This window comes from Eriocheir sinensis, chromosome 5, assembly GCF_024679095.1.
Source record: "Eriocheir sinensis breed Jianghai 21 chromosome 5, ASM2467909v1, whole genome shotgun sequence".
Classification (NCBI taxonomy): Eukaryota; Metazoa; Arthropoda; class Malacostraca; order Decapoda; family Varunidae; genus Eriocheir; species Eriocheir sinensis.
In genome coordinates, this window is record NC_066513.1 from 27,809,561 (window position 1) to 27,837,436 (window position 27,876).

At 46.5% G+C, this 27,876-nt stretch overlaps 2 protein-coding genes across 11 annotated transcripts in view; both read right to left on the minus strand.

Moving 5' to 3' along the window:
- Positions 1-1,912: 1,912 nt before the first annotated feature.
- On the minus strand, positions 1,913-19,155 carry LOC126986142 (protein scarlet-like). 10 transcript variants are annotated; one of them, XM_050842045.1, is made up of 15 exons: positions 11,763-12,272; positions 11,123-11,297; positions 9,220-9,268; positions 8,286-8,472; positions 7,589-7,759; positions 6,846-7,084; positions 6,352-6,559; positions 5,673-5,704; positions 5,433-5,538; positions 4,726-4,950; positions 3,595-3,730; positions 3,063-3,168; positions 2,839-2,939; positions 2,247-2,451; positions 1,913-2,112 (listed from the first exon to the last, which is right to left on the minus strand). In XM_050842045.1, the coding sequence occupies exons 1-14, from the start codon at positions 11,982-11,984 to the stop codon at positions 2,279-2,281; spliced, it is 2,130 nt and encodes a 709-aa protein (XP_050698002.1). In that variant the 5' UTR covers positions 11,985-12,272; the 3' UTR covers positions 1,913-2,112; positions 2,247-2,278. The 10 variants fall into 10 exon arrangements, with proteins under 10 accessions (XP_050698002.1, XP_050698016.1, XP_050698009.1 ...); XM_050842059.1 differs by lacking the exon at positions 1,913-2,112 and adding an exon at positions 19,017-19,155 and having other exon boundaries at positions 2,193-2,451; positions 11,763-11,871; XM_050842052.1 differs by lacking the exon at positions 1,913-2,112 and adding an exon at positions 18,921-18,940 and having other exon boundaries at positions 2,193-2,451; positions 11,763-11,871.
- Positions 19,156-21,131: 1,976 nt separating this feature from the next.
- The window catches only part of LOC126986172 (protein white-like), a 13,213-nt gene continuing 6,468 nt past the window's right edge, over positions 21,132-27,876 (minus strand). Inside the window, exons 9-12 of the mRNA XM_050842117.1 lie at positions 27,748-27,876; positions 25,938-26,166; positions 24,783-24,888; positions 21,132-24,316 (exon numbers count right to left, since the gene is read on the minus strand). Of these exons, the coding sequence (XP_050698074.1) occupies positions 24,037-24,316; positions 24,783-24,888; positions 25,938-26,166; positions 27,748-27,876 (744 nt within the window). The 3' untranslated portion in view covers positions 21,132-24,036. The remainder of the gene's footprint in view (positions 24,317-24,782; positions 24,889-25,937; positions 26,167-27,747) is intronic.

Consider the following 27,876-nt stretch of genomic DNA (forward strand, 5'->3'; position numbering starts at 1 on the left):
CATGTCAAGCTAATCCTTCAAGCACCTAACCACTACAGTCTGTTTCATTTCATCTGGCCACCAATAAAGCGGGAATTTTGATGGATGTGGCACCTGCGCATTTCTAGTTCGTGACTACTGCTCCCCCACCCCCCACACTTCCCCAATCCCCCAGTTCCTCCTCGGTACCCTGTGGCTCGGCTTACGGGTCTGCGAAGCGAGGCAAACTGGGTGACATGTATGGGTATATTAGGCTGTTCCACCATCAAGTCGTTTCCCCTCTCCTCCGTTTTGTTAGAGTATAGGAAGCAGCTCAAGGAAAGAAAAACAAACGCATATGCTACGTGCTGCCTCGGTGTTCATCTCCGTCACACTAGCCCTTGAGACCAAGGTCTAAATAAATAAAAGGTCTTTAGATCTTGCTTGAGACTATGAATATCAGCAAGCTATTTATTGCAACGAGAATCTTCGGGTGTCATAGTGTGTGTGTGTGTGTGTGTGTGTGTGTGTGTGTGTGTCAAGAGGGTAACAAACACATATATAAACATAAACGTGACTCCAGAAAGCACAAGTTCACTTCTAGTCCGCCTCTCTCTCTCTCTCTCTCTCTCTCTCTCTCTCTCTCTCTCTCTCTCTCTTACTCACCCGGGGATACAAGAGGTGTTTTAGAGGAGGGGTTCCGCAAGGGGGTACATCAGTCTTCCCTGTTTGTCTTGGTTCACGCTAAACACCCACAGTCACTTACATGGACAGATCAGCATCAGAATATACTAAGGCTCGAATTTTTTGGTACTTCCGGCTCTCACATGTATTTCCAAAGGCCGCAGTGGAGAGTAGTCGAGTTCTCATGAGTGATTTCCCACGCTGACGGTGCATAAGCCTTGTCAAACTATCACCAGGCTCATAGAACTTCCCATGGCAACACTAGCACAGCCTCTAAGTAAGTTTTATCATCGTGGGTTCAGGAGCCTTATCAAACTATCACCAGGCTCATAGAACTACCCATGGCAACACTAACACAGCCTCTATACGAAAGCCTTATCATCAGTATGGGTTCAGAGGACTTGTCAAACCATCACCAGGATCATAACACTACCCACGGCAACACTATCATAGCCTCCGCGAAAGCCTTACCAAATGTAGGTGTGTGTAGGGCCTTAAATACTTGTGACTATGGGCCTTAGTAAGAGTCACCAGAAAGAACGTCTCTAGACTGACGAGAACGCTGCTGGAGTCTGTGGGGGGTGGAGCGAGTCGTGTGAGTGAGTTCTGCGGTTCATCTGAGGTTCGTAATGGTGCGTCGTGGGGATGCTGAGTTCGACGCGCTAGTTATGCCATTGTTTTAAGATAGGGTTGTTTCCTTGTGGTTTTCAAGACTTATACTTCCTTTGTGAGATATGGTAATGCTATAGTAATATGTATTTGAGTAAGCCATATCATATTTCTTCCTCTAGTCGTCTTATATAGATAGATAGAGAGAAACAGAGAGAGAGAGAGAGAGAGAGAATGACCAAAATAGCTTGTTCCTGTCTTATTCTTCCTTTGTGAGATGTGATAATGGTAGTGACATGTATTTGAGTAAACTATATCGTATTTCTTCCTTATAAGCATCTGGCCGTGTCAAATAGATATATAGGAAGAGATGGTGAGAGAGAAAGGTTAAGATAGCTTGTTCCTTGTGGTTTCCTGGGTTATTCTTCCTTTGTGAGATGTGGTAATGGTATATTGACGTGTATTTTGAGTAAACCTTATCATACTTCCTACTCTAATCTTGTCGTATAGATAAATAGAAAGACAGACAGGTAGATGAAGAAAGAGAGATCATGAAGGTAACAAACAGGCAATAGGTCTCTACTTGAACACTATTTCTTCTATTCCACTTTGGCTTATGAGAACGGCCTGAGCGGATGAGAAATAGCTGGTAGGCTGAAAGTCGTCTGCATATATTTATTTCTCCGCCTATTTCTTTCTTCTCATAGTTATTCAGACACCCAAACACCCGCACAGTCACCAACATCTCTTCAACATCGCCTCTATTTCCTCTTAGCTTACAAAAAGAGGAGAAAATAACTTGTAAGCTTAGATCGTCTGCATATATTTCTTTCTTTTAAAATTTCTTTACTCCAAAACACCCTCAGTTGCTAACTCCTCTTCACCAACATCTCTTCTATTTCCTCTTAGCTGACAAAAAGAGGAGAAAATAACTTGTAAGCTTAGATCGTCTGCATATATTTCTTTCTCATAAAATTTCTTTACTCCAAAACAACATCTCTTCCCCAACATCTCTTCACCCTCTCCTCTATTTCCTCTTGGCCCGTAGATGCAGGCCGACGAAGCCAACGATGTGGAAGCAGAAGTACAGGACCCCCATCAGCCAGAAATCAAGATAGAGGTGATTCTGCTCGAAGGCGTACTCGCTGATCACCTGTTCGCCCGTCCTGATGCAAGGGACCCCGTCTGGCATCTCGCAGGCTTGGGGTGAAGGGGAAGGGGGTTAGTGAGAGAGGGAGAGAGGGAGAGAGGGAGTTTATCAGTAAGGGAGGGAAGGGGAAATTGAGGGAGGGATGGAAGGAGGGAGAAAGTGCGCTGATTTGTGAGTGAATGAGTGAAGGAGAGAGTGTATTACGTGAACAGTGAGTGAGTGAGTGAGTTAGTTAGTTAGTTAGATACATAGATATATAGATACAGAGTTAGTCAATTAGTGAGTGAATGAGTTAGTGGGGAAGGGAATTAGTTAACCAGTGAGTGAGTGAGAGAGTGAGAGTGAGAGAGAGGGAAGGATCCATTGAACTGTCTAAAAAATAACAACTCATTCCCTTCCTGTATCTAACGTGTACATAACAAGACTCGTTCCCTTACTAATGTTGGTGACTCCAGTCCACTGCGTGATGGTGAGCGCCTCGTTGCTGTACATGAACCACGAGAGGTACTTCACCCACCCGATGAACCACGGCATGGACCTAATAGGGTAGACACAGACGAAGAGAATCAGTGGAAAGGTTATCAGCGGTAGAGGCAAGGAAGATGAGGAGGACTACTTCAAGGGTCTGTCAGAGGAGGTCCTGCACGTCACTTCTACTCACGTGAGGTTGATGAAGAGTCCGCCCGAGATGAGGAGCACCACGTCGAAGGGGATGAGGAACAGCATGATGTACGGGATGCTCTCAAACATGGCGGAGAACATAGACCCTGAGAGGAGCAACGGGGCAATAATACTCATGCTTATTCGGGCCGTTCCTTATCCTCCTACATCTCATAATCGCTCCTTTCAATGTCCCTTCCTTAGTTATTTCAATATTTTTTTTACAGTTGAGGAAACAGAACATAGACCCTGAGAGGAGCAACTAAGCATCTATTACACTAAGACTTCTATATCTTTCTATTTTATCCTTTTTTATCCTTCTACAGTCCTCCCTCTATACAATATCACACTCCTCCTCCTCCCTCTGTCTTCTAAGCACCCACGCAGGAGTCTTTTTTTTTTTATCCTCATGCGTATCAAAATCACCCTTTCCAATACTACTTCATTCGTTATCCTTTTATATCCTTCTACAATCCTCCTTCTATACAATATCACACTCCTCCTCCTCCTCCCTGTGTCTTCTAAGTACCCACCGCACGCCGAGGCTGTGTTGGCGGTGAAGATGGTGATGAGGACGGTCATGGCGAAATGGTAGAAGTGTCTCTGGAGGCCGACCATCCAGTAGCAAATGACGCAGAACACCACGGGGTCCACGATGAAGCCCGGGATCTGGAGGGAAGGGGAGGGTGAGGAAAAAATGCATGGGATCTTGAGTGAAGGGGAGGATGAGGAAAAAAAGCCTGGGATCTGGAGGGAAGGGGAGGGTGAGGAAAAACCAGAATAACTTACGAACCTACACCATACAACTGTAAACTCCCACTGTCTCTCCTTCTCCCCCACCTGTACCTTCGCCACTAACCCATTTCCTCTTCTTACTATACCCTTGATTAAAAAAAGGAAGGGATGTCAAGTCCGTATTCCTAAACGTATCGGAATCTCAGTATGCCTGTTTGAAAAGCCTCTCTTGGAAGTTGCTGGAGTTTTGTGTTTACAGTGATAGTTTTAGCCGACTTTTGCATCTTGAACGGGAAAAGCATCCATGAAAACCCTGTTAATCTTCTCTGTGGGCTTGCGAAATAGTCGTAATAGGAACCCGATACGTTTAATTTAGAATACTACGTCATTATTAGGGTTTTGGCAAGGTTAGGTGCTGGGTAGGTTAGATTAGGGTGGGTACTGGGTAGGTTAGACTAGGTTAAGTGCTGGGTAGGTTAGACTAGGTTAAGTTCTGGGTAGGTTAGACTAGGTTAAGTGCTGGGTAGGTTAGACTAGGTTAAGTGCTGGGTAGATTAGACTAGGTTAAGTGCTGGATATGTTAGACTAGGTTAAGTGCTGGGTAGGTTAGACTAGGTTAAGTGCTGGGTAGGTTAGACTAGGTTAAGTGCTGTGTAGGTCAGACTATTTTAAGTGCTGGATAGGTTAGACTAGGTTAAGTGCTTTGTAGGTTAGGCTATTTTAAGTGCTGAGTAGGTCAGACTATTTTAAGTGCTGAGTAGGTTAGACTAGGTTAAGTGCTGGGCAAGGTTCTCGTGTTAAGTATGGGATTTGTAAATGTACGTACGACACACCACCAATATACACCACACGCCACATCTCCACACATCACCCCAAGCACATCACCCTCACTACCACTCCCTCCCACCACCACCAGCGCCAGCACATACCAGCGAGATCATCTTGGAGAGGTAGTATGTGTCTGATCGGTAAATGCCGTTCTTGTACTCGCGTAGGAAGAGCGGCATCTCCTGCGGGAAGATGTTGAGCACGCCGTAGAGGGAGGGGAAGGTGTTCTCCGTGATGAAGATGAACAGCACGCCCTCGATGTCCTGGATGCCCGCCTGGTTCAGCGTCACGTTGGTGTAGCAAATGCCGATGAGGAAGGCGATCAGCTGTGGGGGGGAGGGGAAAGATAACGGGTTAGGAAAGGGATGGAAGATGATGAAGGGTGAATGGATGTGAATGGGGAAAAAGAGGAGGAAGAGAAGGAGGAGGAGAAGAAGAAGGGCACAGTTAGGGAATGGCTGGGGCTAAAAGGATATGTGATACTAGAAATGGTATGTATAAGATATAGTATTATGTATATGTATAAGTATGTATAGAGGAAAAAAGTCTGCTGCTATTACTACTGCTACTACAACTAGGGTTAGTGGTTAGCGTGCCGGGGCCGAGTCCAGGAGGTCGCGGCTTCGAGTTCTGCCCGCCGCCACAGCTGGGAGTTTTCAGTCACCGCCGAGTGGCCAAAGACTACCCACATGCTGTCCTGAAGACCACCTGTCAACCCGGACTCTAGATTCTCTCTCTAAAGACAGGCTCAGAGGCCGACACGTAAAAAAAAAAAAAAGAAATTAACATTACTGCTGCAGACACTCACCACTTTCTGCATTATCCTGATGGAGTGGATGGCGGGGTTTCTGTAGGAGTCGAGCAGGGCCCGCCACGTCAACCACCACCACTGCACCAACCACCCGGGCTTTTCACTAGAGAGAGAGAGAGAGAGGGGGGAGGGGGGAGAGGTTGTATCATTTCTCAGTTCAAGTTCAAGCCTGTTACAATATTCACACACCAATCTCAAAAAATCCTCAAGCATGACAAACACAAACAGCTTACTCACGGAATGTTCTTGAAGAATATCTCCTCCTTATACTGAAAGAAAGAGAAGAAAGATTATCAGTTCAACCTGTTATTCTTCCTTAGTTTATGATGCGCTCTCTCTCTCTCTCTCTCTCTCTCTCTCTCTCTCTCTCTCTCTCTCTCTCTCTCTATATATATATATATATATATATATATATATATATATATATCTATATATATATATATATATATATATATAGATAGATAGATAGATAGATAGATAGATATAGATATAGATATAGATATAGATATAGATATAGATATATATCAGTATCTACAGTCAGTAAAAATCTATCAACTCATTAGGTATCGTTTTTGTCCCTCCCTTTATTATTATTCTTTTACTACTTCCTTTCTTCCCTCTATCTTTACTTCCTTTCCTTTATTTTTCATCTCCGTATCTACTCATTAATGAGGACTTAGTTTGGGCCTATATCATTTTTTCCCCTTGATTCCCTTTCATGAATCTCTATAACACTAATAACAACACTGTATTCCTAAGTATCTATTCCTAAGGTCGTGTGAGGCTATCAGTTCTATCCAAATCCACTTATTATTCTTAAACATCATCAGAATATCAACGCTTCTTCTCTCCCTCTCTTCTGTCTATATAAGCATCAATTCCTATAGGTATTCGAATAAGACCCAAGCCTACGTACACTACTGCCGCATTCCGTGTTTGAGATGCGCATGTTGTCCTGGTACTGGATGGTGATGTCGACGTCCTTGCAGTAGGCGGACACGGCGAAGTTGTCACAGATTCGCCGGATGCGTTCCCGGGAGCGAGTCTCGTGGCCGGGGAAGACTGCGAGCGTGTGGATGTAGTAGTCGGCGGGGTTGAAGGTAGAGGGACACTTGTGGCCGAGGCTGGGAGGGGGACGAGAGAAAAAGGGATGTAGGAGTTATGGGAGGAGTAATATAGACTGCAAATAAGAAACAATAGTGAGAGAAAGAGTAAGCTACCGTTGGCTTTGAGAAAGAAACAAAAGAGTGTGATATAGAAGTTACTGGACAAACAAGAATTTCATTATGCAAGAGTTACCCAGCATCTTCAATCTTTCATCCCTTTCACTGATAAACTCTGGAACGGCTATAACTACTTTGACTGTATTTCTTTCTGCCTACGACTTAAACACTTTCAAGAACACCTTACCTCTCCAGGAACTCCAGCGCCCCGACAGACGAGCCCATGTAAGCGACGCGCCCCTCGGCCAGGAGAAGGAGCTTGTCGAACATCGTGAACACCTCGGAGGACGGCTGGTGGATGGTGCAGAGGATGGTCTTGCCCCGCGTGGCCATGTCCTTCATAATCTTGACCATCTTGCGGGCGTTGAAGGAGTCCAGGCCGGTGGTGGGCTCGTCGCAGAACAGCAGAGGAGGGTCGGTCAGGATCTGGGTGGGTGGAAGGGTATTAGGTAAGGGATTGAAGAGGTTAAAGAGAAAAACGGTTCCTAGTGATACTCTACATGACAAATAGTTCACGTACATAGACTACATATTCTTAAACGTCTCGGGCTCACATTACAACCATTTCCCAAGGCCACAGAGAAGACTAACCGGGTCTCCATGGGTACTTTTCCCGTTCAAGGTACAGAAGTCGTGTAAAACTATCACTGGGATCACAAAACATACCATGAAAACCCCAGCAACATCTACGTGCGAGAGGCTTTTCAAATAGGCAAACTGAGGTGCCGTAGACTAACCGTGTTTTAATTTATGTCTTTCCCCGTTCAAGATGCAGAAGACGTGTAAAACTATCACTGGGATCACAAAACATACCATGATAACCCCAGCAACAACTACGTGCGAGAGGCTTTTCAAACAGGCAAACTGCGGGGCCGAGATGGACTTTTCACACAACAAGAGTCAAGGCAGAAAGTCACACGCAATGCTTACCTCTGTGGCGAAGGCGAGTCTCTTCCTCTCGCCCCCTGAGAGTGACTTGTCGGAGCCCGGGATGCCGATTCGGTTGTTCTGCACCTTCAGGAGTCCCAGGTCCTTCAGCAGCTCCATCACCCGCGCCTGTCGTTGCTTGGTCGTGCTGCGCCGGTCCATCCTTAGCCGGGTCTGTTGAGGGGTGGTTTTGGAAGGGTCGGGTGGTGGTTAGGTTTTGGGAATATACAACACAATGGTTTCAAGTACATTATCCCTTCTCCTTCTCCTCCTCCTCTTCATCCACTTTTTCTTCCTCCTCCTCCTCCTCCTCCTCCTCCTCCTCCTCTCTGTAGTCAAGTTCATGCAATATACTCACGATTTTAAGCAGACTATCTCTTCTCCCTTTTTCTTTCTTCCTCTTTTATCTTCCTCTCTCTCTCTTTCTTCCTTTCACTTACTGTCTTCCTTATCTCTCCTCCTCCTCCTCCTTCTTCTTATCCTCTTCTCTCTTCTCCTCCTCCTCCCCTCCTCTCCTCTCTTTCTCTCCTCCTGAAAACCTCTCCCTTTTCCTAATTCCTCTCCTTCATCATTTCTCTTCCCCCTCCTCCACCTCCTCTTCCATTCCCTAACCTCTTCTCCCTCCTCCTCCACTTCCTCTTCTCTTCATCTCTCATTCATACATTCATCTTCCTCCTCCTCCTCCTCCTCCTCCTCTCACCATGAACGTCAGATGCTCCTTGACCGTCAATGACCCCACGAAGAGGTCATCCTGGTGAACGTAGCCGGCAAGCGAGGTCATGGCGCTGTTGACCTGATGGCCGTTCACGAGGATGTCCCCGTCCGCCACGATGCCCCCAGCTGAACGGTGAGCCAGGGCGTTCATCAGAGTGGACTTCCCGGCGCCGCTGTGAACGTGTGGTGAGAGTAATAGTAGTAGTAGTAGTAGTAGTAGTAGTAGTAGTAGTAGTAGTAGTTTGTGAGGTGTTTTGTAAGTGTGTATATATATTAAAAGACAAACGTAATAAAGTGTTTAAATGTTTACTAAGTGTATAAGTGTTTAAGAAGTGGAGATAACGGGTGATGGTAGTAGTAGTAGTAGTAGTAGTAGTAGTAGTAGTAGTAGTAGTAGTAGTAGTAGTAGTAAATAGGAAAGATAATAGAAAAATAAGGCTAGATATAAAGAGAAGAGAAAGAGGAGAATCTGAATAACGAGGAGGAGAAGGAGGAGGAGAAGGAGGAGGAGGAGGGGGAGGGGGAGGAGGAAAAGGAGGATGAGAAGATGAAGGAAAAGATGTAGAGAAAAGAAGAGGAAGAGAAGAAGGGAGAGGGAGGAGGAGGAGGAGGAGGAGGAGGAGGAGGTGAAGTGAAGCCTTTCTTGGGTTGGGAATCGTATGACACAACCCTCCGTGTCAGTCTTCTCTCTCTCTCTCTCTCTCTCTCTCTCTCTCTCTCTCTCTCTCTCTCTCTCTCTCTCTCTCTCTCTCTCTCTCTCTCTCTCTCTCTCTCTCTCTCTCTCTCTCTCTCCACACACACGTAGAGAAAAGTTGTAAGAATATATTAATACCTTTTAAAATATGGTTTCTCGCTACTACTACTACTACTACTACTACTACTACTACAACTACTACTACTATTACCACTACTTTACTGACCTTGCCCCCATAAGAGCCACGAGACTGCCAGGCCGGACCGCACCAGACACTGTAAAATAATAATAATAATAATAATAATAATAATAATAATAATAATAATAATAATAATAATAATAATAATAATAATAATAATAATAATAATGAAGGAAGGAAGGAATATATGGCAAATATGAGGTTTTGAGAGAGAGAGAGAGAGAGAGAGAGAGAGAGAGAGAGAGAGAGAGAGAGAAACCACCAGCATATCTTCTTTCCTCCACCAGAATCTTGTGATGGAGGGAAGCTCTGGAGAGAACCCGCAGAGGAGGAGGGGGAGGAGGAGGAGGAGGAAGAGGGGGAGGAGGAGGAGGAAGGGGGGGAGGAGGAGGAGGTTGCGTAAGACATGTTGCAAGAGTTTCTTTCTGTGTAAGATTAAGATTATGAGGATTCAAAATATTATAAGAAGAATTAAGAGAGGAAAAAATAAAAAAATAAAAAATAAAAAAAGAAGAAGAGTAATTAGAGTAAGAATATAATTGACTCATATACTAATGATCATAATATTTTTTCTATCTACTTAACTGTCTATCTATCAATATCTATCTATCTACCCCTTTTAGTTGTCTTTATCTATATTATTTATCTATCTACCTCTTTCAATATGTCTATGTCTCATGTGTGTGCATCTATCTATCTACCTAACTATCCATATATCTATCTGTTTATCTATTCATCTATCTATCTATCCATCTGTCTATCAATTTATCCATCTATCTATCTGTTTATCTATTCATCTATCTATCTATCCATCTGTCTATCAATTTATCCATCTATCTATAAGTAAGTGTTTGGGTTTCCTGGATCATTTCATATCACCGAATATTTCTCTAAACCTGTCTGTTCCTTCTACTGATACAATACTAATACTAATACTAACACAAATACTCCTCCTCCTCCTCCTCCTCCTCCTCCTACTACTACTACTACTATTATTACTACCACCACTATCCTCTACACTACTACCCTCCCAAACACGAGCTTCCCTCTATCTCTCTCTCTCGCTGGCTTCGTCTCTACCTTCTATTCTATACCTTCGCTACCCTTTCTCCCTCCCTCACCGTTTGTCAGGACCCGCTTGAATGGCCGGTGCTGGCTGTTGTCGCTCAAACCATCCCTTCTTCTCCTGTCAAAGTCCTTCACTACCTTCCTTCTCCCCCTCTCCCTCGCTAGCCTCGTCTCTACCTTCTATTCTATACCTTCGCTACCCTTTCTCCCTCCCTCACCGTTTGTCAGGACCCGCTTGAATGTCGCTCTGGAATCATCCCTTCTTTTCCCGTCCCAGTCCGTCACTACCTTCCTTCTCCCCCTCTCTCTCTCCCTCGCTAGCCTCGTCTCTACCTTCTATTCTATACCTTCGCCACTCTTTCTCCCTCCCTCACCGTTTGTCAGGACCCGCTTGAATGGCCGGTGCTGGCTGTTGTCGCTCTAAAACAACCCTTCTTTTCCCGTCCCAGTCCGTCACTACCTTCCTTCTCCCCCTCTCCCTCGCTAGCCTCGTCTCTACCTTCTATTCTATACCTTCGCTACCCTTTCTCCCTCCCTCACCGTTTGTCAGGACCCGCTTGAATGGCCGGTGCTGGCTGTTGTCGCTCTAAAACAACCCTTCTTTTCCCGTCCCAGTCCGTCACTACCTTCCTTCTCCCCCTCTCTCTCTCTCGCTAGCCTCGTCTCTACCTTCTATTCTATACCTTCGCTACTCTTTCTCCCTCCCTCACCGTTTGTCAGGACCCGCTTGAATGTCGCTCTGGAATCATCCCTTCTTTTCCCGTCCCAGTCCGTCACTACCTTCCTTCTCCCCCTCTCTCTCTCGCTGGCCTCGTCTCTACCTTCTATTCTATACCTTCGCTACTCTTTCTCCCTCCCTCACCGTTTGTCAGGACCCGCTTGAATGGCCGGTGCTGGCTGTTGTCGCTTTGGAACCATCCCTTCTTCTGGGGCACGTACACGTTCAGCTCCCGCCACGTGAGTGTGATGCCTTCCTGCTGCCTGCCCCACGTGCCGTAACCCAGGTGCTTGGCGGACCCCGGGAACACGTCCTCCTGCTGCCCCGGGGAAGAGAAAAAGAGGGGGATGAAGGAGGAGGAGGAGAAGAAGTAGAAGGAAGGAGAGAAGAAGAGGTAAAGAAGGCGATAAAAATGGTATAAAAAGGAGGAAGAGAAATAGGGAGAAGAGGAAGGGGAGAAGGAGGAGAAGAATGAGGACGACGACGAGGAGGAGGAGGAGGAAGAGATAAAAATGGAGAGGAGAGGAAGAAATAAAGGAGGATTAGGATGAAGAAGAAAGAGGAGAAGGAAATAGATATAATAATCAATATAAGCCCCATACCCTTCACACACACACACACACACACACACACACACACACACACACACACACACACACTCTCTCTCTCTCTCTCTCTCTCTCTCTCTCTCTCTCTCTCTCTCTCTCTCTCTCTCTCTCTCTCTCTCTCTCTCTCTCTCTATCTATCTATCTATCCATCTATCTATCTATCTATCTATCCTTACCTTCGAGGAGAGCGTGTCGGAGGAGGAGGACTGGCCGAGGATGTTCTCCGAGCCCAGCAGGGAGGCGGTCTCCTCGCTCTGGTCATGGCCGAGCGAGGGCATGTTCATCCTGAAGAAGGGAACGCCCATGGGGTTAGGATTTCCGGCCATCGCAAACTCCTCCGTCGGCAGCGAGCGACGGCGCCGGGGCCAGCTTGCGTCGCTGCTGCTCTGGTCACTCATCGCGCCGCCTTAGTGACACTCGGCCCTGGCACTGCACAATAGCGGATTATCGCAGCGCTCCACCACTCCCAGGCCGCGTCGAGGCCCGGTCAGCCCCCTCACTGCGGCCGGGAGGGGCGACAGCGGGTGAGGTGCAGCGTGCGGGGTGAACGCCTGGCTATAGTGACTCCCGCCTGGCTGTGTGTCTGCTCTCAGTCCAGCCATATGACGCAATGAGGGAAGGGACGGATCCGCACCTACTGGAGTCACGCAGACGACTGGCCGTCACACCCTCGCAGTAGCCAGCGCCGCGTGAAACCGGATAAGCCAACGGGGCCACAGACTCATCCATACCCCCTTCCTCCCTCTCTCTCTCCCCCTCCCTCCCCGGCCACGCCCTCCCTTCTCTCCCCGCAATCTCTTCTTGTGTTCCAGCCTCAAAGAGTAACCAGAGACGTGCTTGGCGGGATGCGAACTCACGCGGAGGATGAACTAAAGGGATTGAGGACTTGAATGCACGTATTGACAAAACTACAACAAGCCTTCAGTTGATGCGTCCGTGCCTTCGACAAGCGAAGAGTGAAAGGGAGGGAAGGAGAAAGGGCGGAAGTGTGAGATTTGAGTGAAAGGGGATGATCGAGAAGGAGGAGGAGGAGGAGGAGGGAGTAGGGTAGGGTAGTGGAACTTGAGAAAGGGTTTAGACAGGGCCAACTGAGCACGTGATAATAGAGACGTATAGGAGGGAAATGAACAGTCTGGGTATAACATGAAGAGATAGAAACAATAAAAAAAGGTTAAAGCTGTTCCAATACTGTTAATAGAGGAAATATTGGCTATAGAGTAATGTGAAGGGGGGCTTAGATAGGGCCAACTGGGCACGGGGAAGGAAGAAAAAATTGTCTTCGTATAACATGGAGAAAGACATAGGAAAACAGATAGACAGATACGCAGATAGATACACTGGTAGATATAATGGGATAGATAGATAGATAAATGAAGAGATGGAATAATAGATTGATTGACTGATGAATTGATGATATAAGGGGAGGGAGAGAGATAAGTTGATATATGAGTTTGGAAGAAGGAAGAGAAGGAGGAAGATAGGAGGAAGAAGAAAAGGATAGAGATGTTAATGGTATGGGAGGAAGAGGATAAGGAGGAGGAGGAGGAGGAGGAGGAGGGAGAATCAAGGAAGCAAGAAAGGAAGAAAAATAAAAATAAGAACATAAACAAAAAGAAAAACAAGAAGAATTAACAGAAAGGAAAAAAATGGAAATAGAAGAAGGAGGAAAAGAAGAAGGGGGGACTCAATCAATCAGTCAACCAATCAACCAATCAATCAGTCAGCCAATCAACCAATCAGTCAGTCAGCCAATCAACCAATCAATCAGTCAGCCAATCAACCAATCAGTCAGTCAGTCAATCAACCAATCAATCAGTCAGTCAATCAACCAATCAATCAGTCAGCCAATCAACCAATCAATCAGTCAGCCAATCAACCAATCAATTAGTCAGTCAATCAACCAATCAATCAGTCAGTCAATCAACCAATCAATCAGTCAGCCAATCAACCAATCAATCAGTCAGCCAATCAACCAATCAATCAGTCAGCCAATCAACCAATCAATCAGTCAACCAGTCAACCAATCAATCAGTCAGTCAATCAACCAATCAATCAGTCAGTCAATCAACCAATCAATCAGTCAGCCAATCAACCAATCAATCAGTCAGCCAATCAACCAATCAATCAGTCAGCCAATCAACCAATCAATCAGTCAGCCAATCAACCAATCAATCAGTCAGTCAATCAACCAATCAATCAAGAAAAAAACGAAGAATTAACAGCAAGAGGAAAAATAGATATTGCAAAAAAAAAAAAAAAAGAGCAAGTATAATCCAGTGTGGGTGTGGTCTCTCTCTCTCTCTCTCTCTCTCTCTCTCTCTCTCTCTCTCTCTCTCTCTCTCTCTCTCTCTCTCTCACACACACACACACACACACACACACTCTGACTTGCAAAACTCTCTCAGAACACGAAGGAATCCAAGCTGAAGAGAAGTCCACTGTAACGAAATCATAACGTCATCTCGGAGGCTCCCTAACAACAGGTTCCTGCTAGTGACGAGAGTGAATCAATTGTCACCGAAATCTCCCTCCTATTGTTGGGCGTCTCCTGGCCTGGCTGATCCGCCTCCTCGCTGGCTGGTCACGGCAAATCCACGCCAGTTCCATTCTGGTCTTGCTAAACATAAGCTGGTGTTCCTCTGGGTAAGAATTTGACACCTGTGGATCATTGGGTACTTGTGTATATGGTGTAGGTTTGTGTAGAGATAGAGACATAGATAGATAGATAATTAGGTAAATAGACAGACATACTGCCAGATAGAAATACCCCAGTCCCGTCCTGATCTCACTAAACCTGAGATGGTGTTCCTATGGATAAGAATGTCACCTGTACATCATTGGGTACTAGTGTGTATAATGTAGGTTTGTGTAAAGATAGATAGATAGATAAACAGATGGACAGATATATAGATAAGAGGAGAACGGACAGGATTAGGATGAAAGAGATAAGGAGGAAGAGGAGGAAGAGAAGGAGAAGAAAGATGAGAAAAAGGAAATGGTGATGATGGTGATTGTGGTGATGCTGGTTGACAGTGATGGTGATGGTGGTGGTGGTGGTGGTGGTGGTGATCCTGCCAGAAACCTTCACATCAGACTAATTCGAGATAAGAAGGTTCAGAATCGGTTCAGACGTGACGGAGACAACGCTTATGAAATCTCTCTCTCTCTCTCTCTCTCTCTCTCTCTCTCTCTCTCTCTCTCTCTCTCTCTGTCAGTCATTTAGTCAGTCAGTTGTCAGTCAGTTATTCAGTCAGTCGACCAGTTTGTCAGCCAGTAAACCAGTCAGTCAATCAGTCAGTCAATCAGTCATCAATCAATCAGTCAGTCATTAAATCAGTCATTCAATCAGTCAGTCAGTCAGTCAGCCAGTTAGTCAGTCAGTCAACCGGTCAGTCAGTCAGTCAGTTAGTCAGTCAGTCAGTCAGTTAGGCCGTTCGGCAGTCAGTCATTCACGTAGATCAGTAGATTCAGTTATAGTCAGCAAATTCAGTGTCATTGATTTAGTCGGTCAGGCAGTCAGACAGTTACGTAGGTAGTCACTCAGTTAATCAGTCAATCACTCACTTACATCACCGCAGTCAGTCAGGATACGCCAGTCAGTTTAAGGAAGTCAATCACCCTTTCATAATCTCATACTCAGTCGCTTCAGCAGGGTCAGTCAGTCAGTTAGTTAGTCAATCAATCACTCACCCACTTACATCAGCAGAGTCAGTCGGTCAAGTCAGTCAGTTAGGGTAGCCAATCACCCATTCATAAACTCATACTCAATCGCTCCCGTAGGAACGCCAACGAATCCCGGAGTCTACCTTATAAATATTCCTGTTTTCTATCGTGTCCTGTGGGCGGGGTTAAGGCGGCGTGACCTTGAGGGTGCTGGCAGTGCGCGGGGAGGCAGCGCGGGGGGGGGATGAATCAAGGCCTTGGATGAATGGGTCTTTAAGCTACTATGGTATGCGGGACCAGAGCGAACCGCAGCGCCCTTTAATTAAACCAATGAGTCACGCGTCACGGGGTACTCGGGGGGGTTATTTTTAAACCTTACAGTCCCCAAGCACATACATTTGACAAGGCTTTCGTAGGGGTTGTGTGCATTTCCAGGGGTAGCTTGATGACCCTGGTGGTAGTTTGACAAAGCTTCTGGGATATGAACGTGAAAAATACTCCTGAAAAGCCCGATTAATCTCCTTTGTAGCCTCTGAAATAGTTGATGTGAGAGGCGGGAGCGTCTGAGCATACAAACCCATATTCTTAAACGTACCGGGACACAACCCCCAGCGGTCACACTCACACCCCCGTGGGCGGGACACAGCCCCCAACGGTCACACCCACACCCCCGTGGGCGGGACACAGCCCCCAACGGTCACACCCACACCCCCGTGGGCGGGACACAGCCCCCAACGGTCACACTCACACCCCCGTGGGCGGGACACAGCCCCCAACGGTCACACCCACACCCCCGCGGGCGGGACACAACCCCCGACGGTCACACCCACACCCCCATGGGCGGGACACCCCCCCGTGCCTTGGAAAGAGTACGCCTGCCTAAGTAATTAAATTCACCAGGTGGAAGATAATTCAACCCCTCATTATACAAACGTGTGCGACCTAAAACTTAGCCTTGAGGGACTCCCAATGCTGCTCTCTGCACCAGCCTTGCCTTCCACACCCGGTCATATTCTCTTCTTTGAAGCTTTGTCACACTGCACAAAAATAACTGAAACTGTCGATAAATTAAAATTCAGGGCTATAAAATAAACCTTGCGGGACTCCAAAGGCTCTTCCCTACATCTGCCTCGCCTTCCAACCCCCTCCTGCCACGCTGCCTTCCTCAAGGCTATGTCACAACACAAAACTAAATAAAGCTATCAATAAATTAACATCCATGGCTTAAGTAGCGACGTGACACACTGCATTAAGTCACCTTTTACCTGTGACTTGTCCCTCTCGCCGCCCCCCCCCTCCCCCCCCTGCAGCACCGGCGTCTTGTGATCGCTGGAAGTAGCGGCGTAACACACTCAATTTACCTTTTTCCCGTGTGGTGTCCATGGCGCAGCCCCGCACCCATCGGACAGGTGCCGCGGGCCTCATTGACGGGACAGCGGACAGGAGTGAGGCTGACAGGTGTACAGACAGATGCCAGGCGCCGCTACTGGCACGCCTGCAATGCCGCACACTACATAGTTAACACTCGTGCTTGGCCGCTCTCCTGCACGAGATGGCAAAGGCAAAGGTGTCCCATACTCACACAAGCGTAAACGGGAATGAGTTACTTTACTATACGTACAGTACGTTCGTCCTATACTCCTGCATGTAATGGCAAAGGCAAAGGTGTCCCATACTCACACAAGCGTAAGCGGGAAGCGAGTAACTTCACAATACGTGGGGCCAACGGGAAATGAGTGGCCTTTTTCCGTCGCCTTAATTTCCCCTGGTGATGGTAGAGGCGAAGGTGGTGTTGTTCCATTCTCACACCAGCCTAGGGGAGGAGAGAATGGCTGTACGCGGGGACAATGAGAAATGAAGTAGAGAGGCCTTTCTCCGTCGCCTTTATTTCCCCTGGTTTTAATTAAGATCAGTAGCAGGTGATGGCAGAGGCAAAGGCGCTGTTGTCCCACTCTCACACCGGCACAGGGGAGGAGAGAATGGCTGTACTATACGTGGGGACAACGGGAAATGGACGACCGCCGATCAGATGAAGTACACGCGTTATAGATGTTGGGAAAGGCCTTCATTTTTATATTGCAAGGAACTACTAGCAATACAGGCTGATGATGATGATGGTGGTGGTGGTGCCTTGATGATCGCGCGGTCCACACACACACACACACACACACACACCATGAATCTGTTACATTGTGGCCCATTGTGAAGACGCGTGACTTGTTCTGATCCTGTGACAATACGTACGCGTAAGACAAATCCACGGGGGTTATCTTAGCTTCGTGGCTGAGAGACGGGAGTGAGGGGGGGGGTGAGGGGGCGGGGAGAGCCTCTTTTGTAGCCTGTGTCTCATCCCCCATGGTCTGATCACGTACTAGACTCGTGGTCGGCCCTCGAGTACCCTCACCGATTATGCGAATTCACAACTTCATAAGGGACGGATTTCTGGGTCGACTGTGTGTATGTGTGGATGGGGGGAGGGCTGCCTGGCTAGTCCCCCCTTCACACAGATAGATAGATAAATAGATAGAGAGTTTATTAACCACCAAAAAATATATACATAATAGTAATAAAAACAATTATTAAAGCCAAACTCTAATTATCAATGTTATGGTGTGTCATGGCGCCGGTAAAATTCTACATAAAATAAAGCAATACACACACACACACACACACACACACACACACACACACACCGCTGAAGGTCCCCGCAGTACCCAGAGACCGACTCACACTATACGTAAAGAGACCGGCACGGAACAGGTCCATAGCCGGTCAGTGTTGGATAATGGGGACACGCTTCCGTCACCGACCGGCACCAGCAAAGCAGACAGGCGTGGCCTCGGGGAGTGAAGCACATCATTCATTCATTAATTCTCTCTCTCTCTCTCTCTCTCTCTCTCTCTCTCTCTCTCTCTCTCTCTCTCTCTCTCTCTCTCTCTCTCTCTCTCTCTCTCTCTCTCTCTCTCTCTCTCTCTCTCTCTCTCTCAACGGTAAGGAACTTATTGGTGATCACGAGTTACTCGTGATCACCAATAAGTTCCTTACCGTTGAAACAATGTACGTATAATCCACCACGGCCTGATCACGTGCTCTACTGTAGAGCACGTGATCAGGCCGTGGCGGATTATACGTACATTGTTTCTAGGGCAAATTTCAGAAGCTGGATGGGGAAAAGGAAAGCCAGTACAATTTTGCAGTTCTATCCAGTCCGAAAAGGTGGCCAACTGAAGTCACCTCAAATTCGTGCCCAGAAAACTCATGTCAGTCAAAGAACACTATATTTAAATCTGAACTTTACTCTGCCATACATACACTATAGTCAAATCAGTGAGGCGAGGCGGCAGGGAATGACTTCAGGGTTCGGGTGACCTAGATTCGAGACCCATCTAAGGACGCGGACAATTTTCACCCATAGTCGAGGTGCAGAAAATTACCCACATGCTGCCCAGACCTTTAGTCAACATATCAGTCAATCCAGATCTTCAAGCAACTTCAGCGACTACGTTCAAAGATAAGAATGGGATTGACTCACCACACCCTCAAATGGGGGCACAAGAACCCATAACAGTCAGACAGCATTATATCAGAACCTAACCTCACAAGCACAATGGACGCACAACACTTGCCAGATCTTCAACCATGGAATTTCAGCGACGAATGGGATAACTCACCACATCCTTAAATTCGGGGTAGAAAAAGCCACAACAGCCAGGCAACGCTATCAACACCTCTCCCACCTTACAAGTATACTAACCCAAAACTCTAACCTTGAATGCTGTATGGCTCTCCTTGCTATATTCCCGGACGCTGCTCACAGGCGGGAGATCAGACACACGTGCATGCACACACACGCGCAGGGTATATAGATTGACAGCAGCCGCAGCACCCTACCCCGACACGGCCCAGCAGACTACTAACTGGTCAGGGATGGGGCGGGGGAGGGCAGGGCAGGGACGTGGCAGCGGGGGCAAGGAGGGTTGGGTAGGGAAGGGCACCCACCACGTAGGATTCAAGCAGCTTTTTTAGAGGTATTCTTACGTAAAAGCCAACTGACTTATGTAACAGCGGTGAGACACGTAACAGGTGAAATATACAAGGACACATGCAATTCATGCGTAGAGTATTTCCCGCGGTTTCTAAGATGTAAGAGCTAACTGGCTTACACAACAGCGATGGAAACTTCTACAGGTGCCGCATATGTGTATTTCAGGTGTAGGAGAAGGGCAGGTTAGGGAGGATAAGGGAAGGGAAGGTTAGGGAGGGTAAGGGATGGGGCAGGAAAGGGTAGGAAAGGGCACCCACTACCTATATATTCAAGCATGGTCTGTCCCGGTATTTCAACGTAACAGGCAACTGGCTTATGTAACAGGTGAACATAAGGACCCATGTGCAAGTCAGGTGCAGAGTTTTCCCCGTTTCTAAGACGTAAGAGCTAACTTGCTAATACAACATCAATGGAAACTTCTATAGGTGACGTGTGTGTGTATTTCAGGTGTAGGAGAAGGGCAGGTTAGGGAGGGTAAGGGAAGGGCAGGTTAGGGAGGGTAAGGGAAGGGAAAGTTAGGGAGGGTAAGGGATGGGGCAGGAAGGGGTAGGGAAGGCCACCCACCACCTCTATTAAAGCTGGTCTGTCTTGGTATTTCAACGTAACAGGCAACTGGCTTATGTAACAGGTGTAGAAACATGTAACAGGTGAGATATAAGGACACATGAAATTCAGGTGTAGAGTTTTCCCCGTTTCTAAGACGTAAGAGCTAACTTGCTAATACAACATCAATTGAAACTTCTATAGGTGACGTGTGTGTGTATGTGTGTGTGTGTGTGTGTGTGTGTGTGTGTGTGTGTGTGTGTGTGTGTGTGTGTGTGTGTGTGTGTGTGTGTGTGTGTGTGTGTGTGTGTGTGTGTGTGTGTGAGTATATTTCAGGTGTAGAAAGGTAAGTTAGGGAGGGTAGGGGAAGGGAAGGTTAGGGAGGGTAAGGGATGGGAGAGCAGGGAAGGATACGAAAGGGAAGGTCACCCACCACCCATTCAAGCTGGTCCGTCCCGGTATCTCAACGTAACAGGCAACTGGCTTATGTAACAGCGGTGGAAGCATGTCACAGGTAGTATTTCGAGGCGTCCTGGGTATCACTAACTCTATAACTTCCTGACTGGGTATAATTTTATTTTTTTATGTATTTCATCTTATGTTCAGCCCGTAGCTCTGGTATAGGCTTTCTTGACAGGTCCTGTTAGTCGACCCAGCCCGTTATGGCGCAGGGAAGTGTTTATAGTGACGCTGTCTTGCTTGGCTCATGCTGCCCCATCTTTGCTCCACTGTAGAGAGTTTCGATAGAGTCCGGGTTGGTCATCAGGACAGCATGTGGGTAGTCTTGGGACACTCAGCGATGACTCAAAATTGTCAGCTTATAGTGGCGGGCGGGCATCGAACCCGGGACACTGCACTCCAGCGTCGACCACTCAGCCATGCGCCGCCTCCTTACTCAACAGCAATAACAGAAAAACAGAAAATGCAAGTAGGACGATAATCGGACAGCTCGGTGCAATAGAATGGATTTATAGGCTAAGTAAGGAAAGTAAAGTAAGGTAAGGAATCAAGAAAGGTAGGGAAGGAGTATGGATGGGTAGGTGGGTAGGTGGGTAGCAGGACAGCCAGACACCAGAGAACGAATTTATGGCTTAAGGGGCTATCACACTGGGCTATTTTCCCTCCAACCTCCAATTAATCGGCGGTGCCGCCCACCTCCACCACTCTTTCCGCCAACTGTTGGAGCAGACTTGCAGCCAGCAGCTTTCGGGAAGGAATCTGATATGGTGGAGGAAAATTCGAAGTCAAATGACATTCTATGTAAATTGTTGAGAAAACAAAATAGTTTGCCATAGTGATTTTATTTCTTGCATAACTTGCAATAGAATAAGGTTTATGAATAAGAAAAAAAATGAAAAACAAAACTAAACTTTATGATATAACAACATAAGTTGTCAGTTGACCTCTTTATACATAAACAAACCCCAACACCGTGAGAGAGCAGCGCTGACCAGCCAAGGAACCAGAATTACTTGGACAAGAGAAGCAGAGACGAAACTGTTGTCTGTCCAGCCGCGTCCACTGCCTGTAGCCCTCGCTGTCCTCTAGGCTAGAGCAAGCTCTTGCATAAGTCTGCTGGCAACCCCAAACTGTTCTCTCCTTGCTAACCATTGCCGCCTCCACACACGCCTCTTTTTCTTGGCTTTAAGCTCATTCCAGTGAAAATGTAACAGTGCTGCGGCGACAGTTCTTCTCGCATAGAAGCCCGTCGTCCTGAAGAGCTCGGCCATTGTTGCTGGAGCTGGAGATCAACGCAAACAAACGTGTGTGCCAGGAGGTGTCGGCGGTACTGGCTGAAATCGGAGGTTGGAGGTAGGATGTCGGAGGAAGGAAGGATTGCTGGAAGGTATAGGGATGTAGGTAGGGAATTAAGGGTCAGACATAGATAGATAGTAAGTGAGCAGACTGGCGCCAGACTAGAGAAAGCAAGGTCTCAGGGTAGGAGGGTAGTACTATGGGGAGGGAGGGAGGGAGAGGTGAAGAGATGGTCAAGGGGAGGAGGAGGAGGAGGAGGAAGGTAAGGAGGAGGAGATACATAGGAATACATAGGAAGAACAGACACCAGAAGACCTATCGGTCTATGGCGAGGGTGTCTGTTTACTACCGCTACTACTAGTAATCTACGCGTGGTAGGACAGGACAGAAAAGATGAAGGCTCGGAGAGGGAAAGAAAAAGGAAGAAACAGATGATGGTAGAAATGGAAGAAGAAAAAGACAGGAGGAGGAAGAGGAAGGTAGAGAGATGAGAGGAGGGAAAAAGAGTGAAGGAGAGAGGGAGGTGGAGAGAAACAGCTGATGGAAGAGGAGGAGGGAGAGAAAAACAGGAGGTAATGAGTAGGAGGAGAAGAAAGAGAGGCAGACAGGAAGAGGTATAAGGAGGAGGAGGGAGGAGACGGCTAGAGACGTAAGGGAGAGAGAGGTGGAGGGAAACAGCTGATAGAAGAGGAGGGGGTAGAGAAAAACAGGAGGTAATGAGTAGGAGGCAGAGAAATAGATGGAGGTAAGTCTAGAGGTGAGAGAGAAAGTGAAGGCGAGAGAGGGAGAGAGAAACAGCTGATTGTGGGAGAGGAGTATAGAGAAGGAGAGGCAGGAGTTGAATTCGAGGCTAGGAGGTCAACGAAGGGAGTAAGGAGGGAGAAAGGGGCGTGGTTTTAACAAGAGAAGGAGGGAACGGGAGAGGAAGACGGTGAAGGAAGGAGAGACATAGGTTAGGCGGTACAGAGGGACGGATCAAGGCAAGAGAGAGAGAGAGGAAGGGGCGTGGTCAGAGCGCCTATTGGACAGCCTCACCCACCGGTCAGCCTCCTGAGAACCACCACTCCTTGCAACCACTCCGAGGAAGCTGGGAAGACGTGAAGGAGAAGGAGGAGAAGAAAGGTGGAGGAAGAGAAACACATACGGGCTTGAGAGAAGAAGAGAGAACATACCTAAAGAACGGACTGACTTACATAAACACAGACGAGAAAGAAGAAAAAGAAACACATATGTGGACTTTTGAACTCGTGTGAAGCGGAGAACACACAGAGAGAGAAGGAAGATACACACATATGGGTTTTGTAGAAGAGAGAAGTACTGAACAGGATTACTAAACAGTGGATTTACATAGGCTTTATACAACACACGGACAAGGAAGGAGATAAAGAAACACACTTGTGAGCTTTATAGATCGTAATCCTCTTGGGTAAGTTAACACAACCCTGAGTCAACCTGAGTGCCGAGACTTTCACAACCAAAGGAGACTAACACAACTAACACGCCGAGACTTTATAGCTCGTGATCCTCTTGAGCAAGTTAACACAACTCTGAGTCAACCTGAGATCCAAGACTTTCACAACCAAACTAAACTATAAGTCAAAACCATTTCAATTGTCCGTTTGGGCGTTTTCACATCAGCTATTTCTAAAGGTCAAAAAGGGGGTCAGTCGGGTTCTAATGAGTGTTTCTTTAGGTTCGTTGTACAGAAGAAGGGTCCACTTACCACCAGGGTCATAAAACTACTCCTGGAAATGCCCACAGCTCCTAAGAAAGCCTTGTCAAATATGTGTTCTTGGATGACGAAATGTTTTAAAATACGACCCTGTGACAGTCCCAACACCTTCCTTTCATTATGTTACCTATAGCTAGTATATGAGAGGAAAAATAGGTGTTGGGACCGTGTGGCAGAGCAGAAGGGAGGAAAGGACCCGCGAAATCGAACGCCCAAATTAACGGACTATTTGAAATGGTTTGACTCCTAACTTTTTCTTATCGTTCAAGGCCAAAAAAACAAAAAACAAAGCAACAACAAACCCGCTAAACGCTGCTCCGGCGAAAGAATAAAAAAAAGAGAGGCCGAAAGAGAGTTCAGTTCCAGGTGTAAAGGTCTTGATACCGTCCTCTTGATACTCTCTTCTCCTTGGCAATCTGCTTTACCGTATTGTGCAATGATCCTATTATGCTTGACAGCACGAAGGCTTCAGTACAACAACAGTGGCATCAGAGTTTTGCGGGCGTCTTTCTCGTCTTGGTATATACCTTGATACTAATAGTCCCAAACATGAGTGCCAGTAACATAGACACATTGAAGAATAGTTAGATAAGTTCATGGATAGTGAGGTAAGGTTGGGTTATGGGTTCACAGGAGCTGCTTCGTATAGAACTACCGGCCTCTTGCAGACTCCTTACGTTATTGTTCTCATATCCTTAAACCGCTGGACGAATTACCGCCTTGGCTTCGATCTGGCGGCGCGGAGGTGGAAGCAGAGGAAGGCCAGACTCCGGTAGCCGAGAATAAGACCGCAGAGGCAGGCGAAGTCGGGGCCCACGCCGGTCGCAGAAAAGTTTAGCTGCTGGAGGATAGCTTCGCCGTCGGGGTAGCACTTGGAGGCGGCGGCGCAGGTGATGTTCACCACGCCCGCCCACTGGTTCACCATGAGCACCTCGTGGCCGTAGCTGAACCACGAGAGGTACTGGACGGCTTTCATGACGGGGCTGACGGACCTGGCAGACGGGGGGAAAAGACTGGTTGGAGGGAGTCACATTATGTTAAATTGAGGTTAGTTAAGGTAATGGCGGTGCGGCGGGCAGAAGGACATAATAACCTTAGCAGCCCTGTCCTTTTTCTATCCCCTGGGACATTTTCTCTCTCTCTCTCTCTCTCTCTCTCTCTCTCTCTCTCTCTGAAACGCCAGAATTTTCTCTTTACTACACTCCCACACGACCTCTGCGTGTAACGAAACACACGAAAAATTAATCCAGACAAGGAAAGGTTTTGCCGGCGCCGGAGATCTAACCCACGACCAGCGAGACGTGAGAGCCACTCCTTAACCATTCGGCCTAAAAGGTGCCCCACGCAGAGCGAGTTATGGGAGGCTCGCCCATCAGGCTTAGTCGCTGCACAACATCTCCTTTCATCTGTGGCATTCTCCTTCACCTGTGGCTGTCACCCCTTCCCCTGTGTACTTACCTAACGTTAAGAAGGTAGCCGCCGAGGAGCATGAACACCAGGAGGAAGGGAGCGAGGAGCAGCAGGGCCACGTTGACGGATGGGGAGACGCAGCTCAGAAAATAACCTGTGGGAGGGGGTGAAGGAGGTGACAGAGAGCGAGAGAGAGAGGGAGAGGGAGAGGGAGAGAGAGAGAGAGAGATGGGAAGGGTAGAGACATAGAAGGGCAGATAAAGAGAGAGATATAGAGAGATAGAGAGAAGAAAACAAGCATCCAGAAATAGAAACAGAAATAAAAAGAAAGAGAGAGAGAGAGAGAGAGAGAGAGAGAGAGAGAGAGAGAGAGAGAGAGAGAGAGAGAGAGAGAGAGAGAGAGAGAGAGAGAGAGAGAGAGAGAGAGAGAGAGAGAGAGAGAGAGAGAGAGAGAGAGAGATCACATTAGCCTATCCCATAATTATTCTTCCCCGCCATCTTTCTTGCAGCTGACTCCCTACCTGACCACCTAGTCCCTTCATCTCCTACTCTTGACCCTACCTCCTCCCCTTCCTCCACCTCCACCACCACCTCACCACCTCCACCACCACTTTTCTCCCATCCACCTCTCGTCACCTCCACCTCCTTATTCCACCCATTACTCCTAATTTCAACTCCACCCTTACTCACTCCCTTACTCAACCTTACTGTATAACCTAAACTAACCTGACCTAACACGAACCTACGCTTACCTTATCCTTACCTTACTTTATCATACCTTACCTTACCTTACGTTATCTTCCCTTATGGTACCTCAGCTAACCCAACCTGACTTCTAACCTAAGCTATACTAACCTAATCTTACCCAGCATCCCTCAGACACCCCCTCACCTTACTTTCCCTTCCCTTCCCTTCCCTTCCCTTCCCTTACTCGGTTCCTTATCTAACCCAACCATACCGTACCTCACCTAAGCTCACGTCACCCAGCATCACTCACACACACCCTTCCCTTCCCTTCCCTTCCCTTACTCAGTTCCTTAGCTAACCCAACCATACCGTACCTCACCTAAGCTCACGTCACCCAGCATCTCTTACACACACCCTTCCCTTCCCTTCCCTTCCCTTACTCAGTTCCTTAGCTAACCCAACCATACCGTACCTCACCTAAGCTCACGTCACCCACGCAGCATCTCAGACTCTTACCGAAGGACAGCGCGCACCACGTCACCAGCACCGCCGTCAGCACGCATACGAGGTAGCGGTCCACGTCGGCGCTGAAGCCCACGAGGAAGTAGTAGATGGAGGTGTAGAGCACGGCGTAGAAGGTGAAGAAGGGGCCGTCCACGAGGTTCTTGGCGAGGAAGTAGACGTCGGCGCGGTACATCCCGTTGTGGTGCTCGCGGAGAAAGAGTTCCTTCTGCGAGCAAAACGACTGGGGGAGGAGAGATAAATCGATAGAGATAATATAGGTACGTAGGTAGATAAATAGATCGATAGATATAATATATAGGAACGTAGGTAGATAAATAGATCGATAGAGATAATATATAGGTACGTAGGTAGATAAATAGATCGATAGAGATAATATATATGTACGTAGGTAGATAAATAGATCGATAGAGATAATATATAGGTACGTAGGTAGATAAATAGATCGATAGATATAATATATAGGAACGTAGGTAGATAAATAGATCGATAGAGATAATATATAGGTACGTAGGTAGATAAATAGATCGATAGAGATAATATATAGGTACGTAGGTAGATAAATAGATCGATAGAGATAATATATAGGTACGTAGGTAGATAAATAGATCGATAGATAATATATAGATACGTAGGTAGATAAATAGATCGATAGATAATATATAGATACGTAAGTAGATAAATAGATCGATAGAGATAATATATAGGTACGTAGGTAGATAAACAGATCGATAGAGATAATAATTAGGTACGTAGGTAGATAAATAGATCGATAGATAATATATAGATACGTAGGTAGATAAATAGATAGATAGAGATAATATATAGGTACGTAGGTAGATAAATAGATCGATAGAGATAATATATAGGAACGTAGGTAGATAAATAGATCGATAGATAATATATAGATACGTAGGTAGATAAATAGATCGATAGAGATAATATATAGGTACGTAGGTAGATAAACAGATCGATAGAGATAATAATTAGGTACGTAGGTAGATAAATAGATCGATAGATAATATATAGATACGTAGGTAGATAAATAGATAGATAGAGATAATATATAGGTACGTAGGTAGATAAATAGATAGATAGAGATAATATATAGGAACGTAGGTAGATAAATAGATAGATAGAGATAATATATAGGTACGTAGGTAGATAAATAGATCGATAGATAATATATAGATACGTAGGTAGATAAATAGATAGATAGAGATAATATATAGGAACGTAGGTAGATAAATAGATCGATAGATATAATAGATAGATAGATAGACTGATAGATAGACTGATTGATAGAGATGAAGGTAATATGAAAGACAGATAGAGAAAAAAATGTTATATGAGGATAGATAGATAGAGAAAAAAGAATTAGAGAGACACACAGATAGATTGATAGATAGATTGATTGAGAGAAAAAAAGAGAGAGAAAAAGACGGTAGGAGAACAACATAAAATTCGGAAGCTTAATGAAAGAGAGAAAAATAATTACCAATAAAATAAATGAAATAAAAATAAAAATAAATGAAAAGAAAAAAAAGAAAATTATGGAGGTGAACAACAAAATGAAAGAGGATGAGGAACAACAATAACAACAAGAACAAAAAAGGAAAAAAAAAAGAAAATTATGGAGGTGAATAACAAAATAAAAGAGAAAGAAAACAACAACAAGAACAAAAAAGAAGAAAAAAAAAACCAAGATATCCTGACTCGCCTTAATCTCTTAACACCACAAGGTCGAAGTGCACCCCGCGCCCATCCCCCCCCACCCCCCACCCGACCCCCAGCGAGCACTCACGTTGATAACCATGGTGGCGTTCTGGAAGGTCATGTTACAGAGGAGGACGAAGAGGCCGCCGTTGACGCTTGCCACGTTGAGCAGCGGCCCGTCCTGGCGGTACATGAAGCCCAGCAGCACCGCCATGGC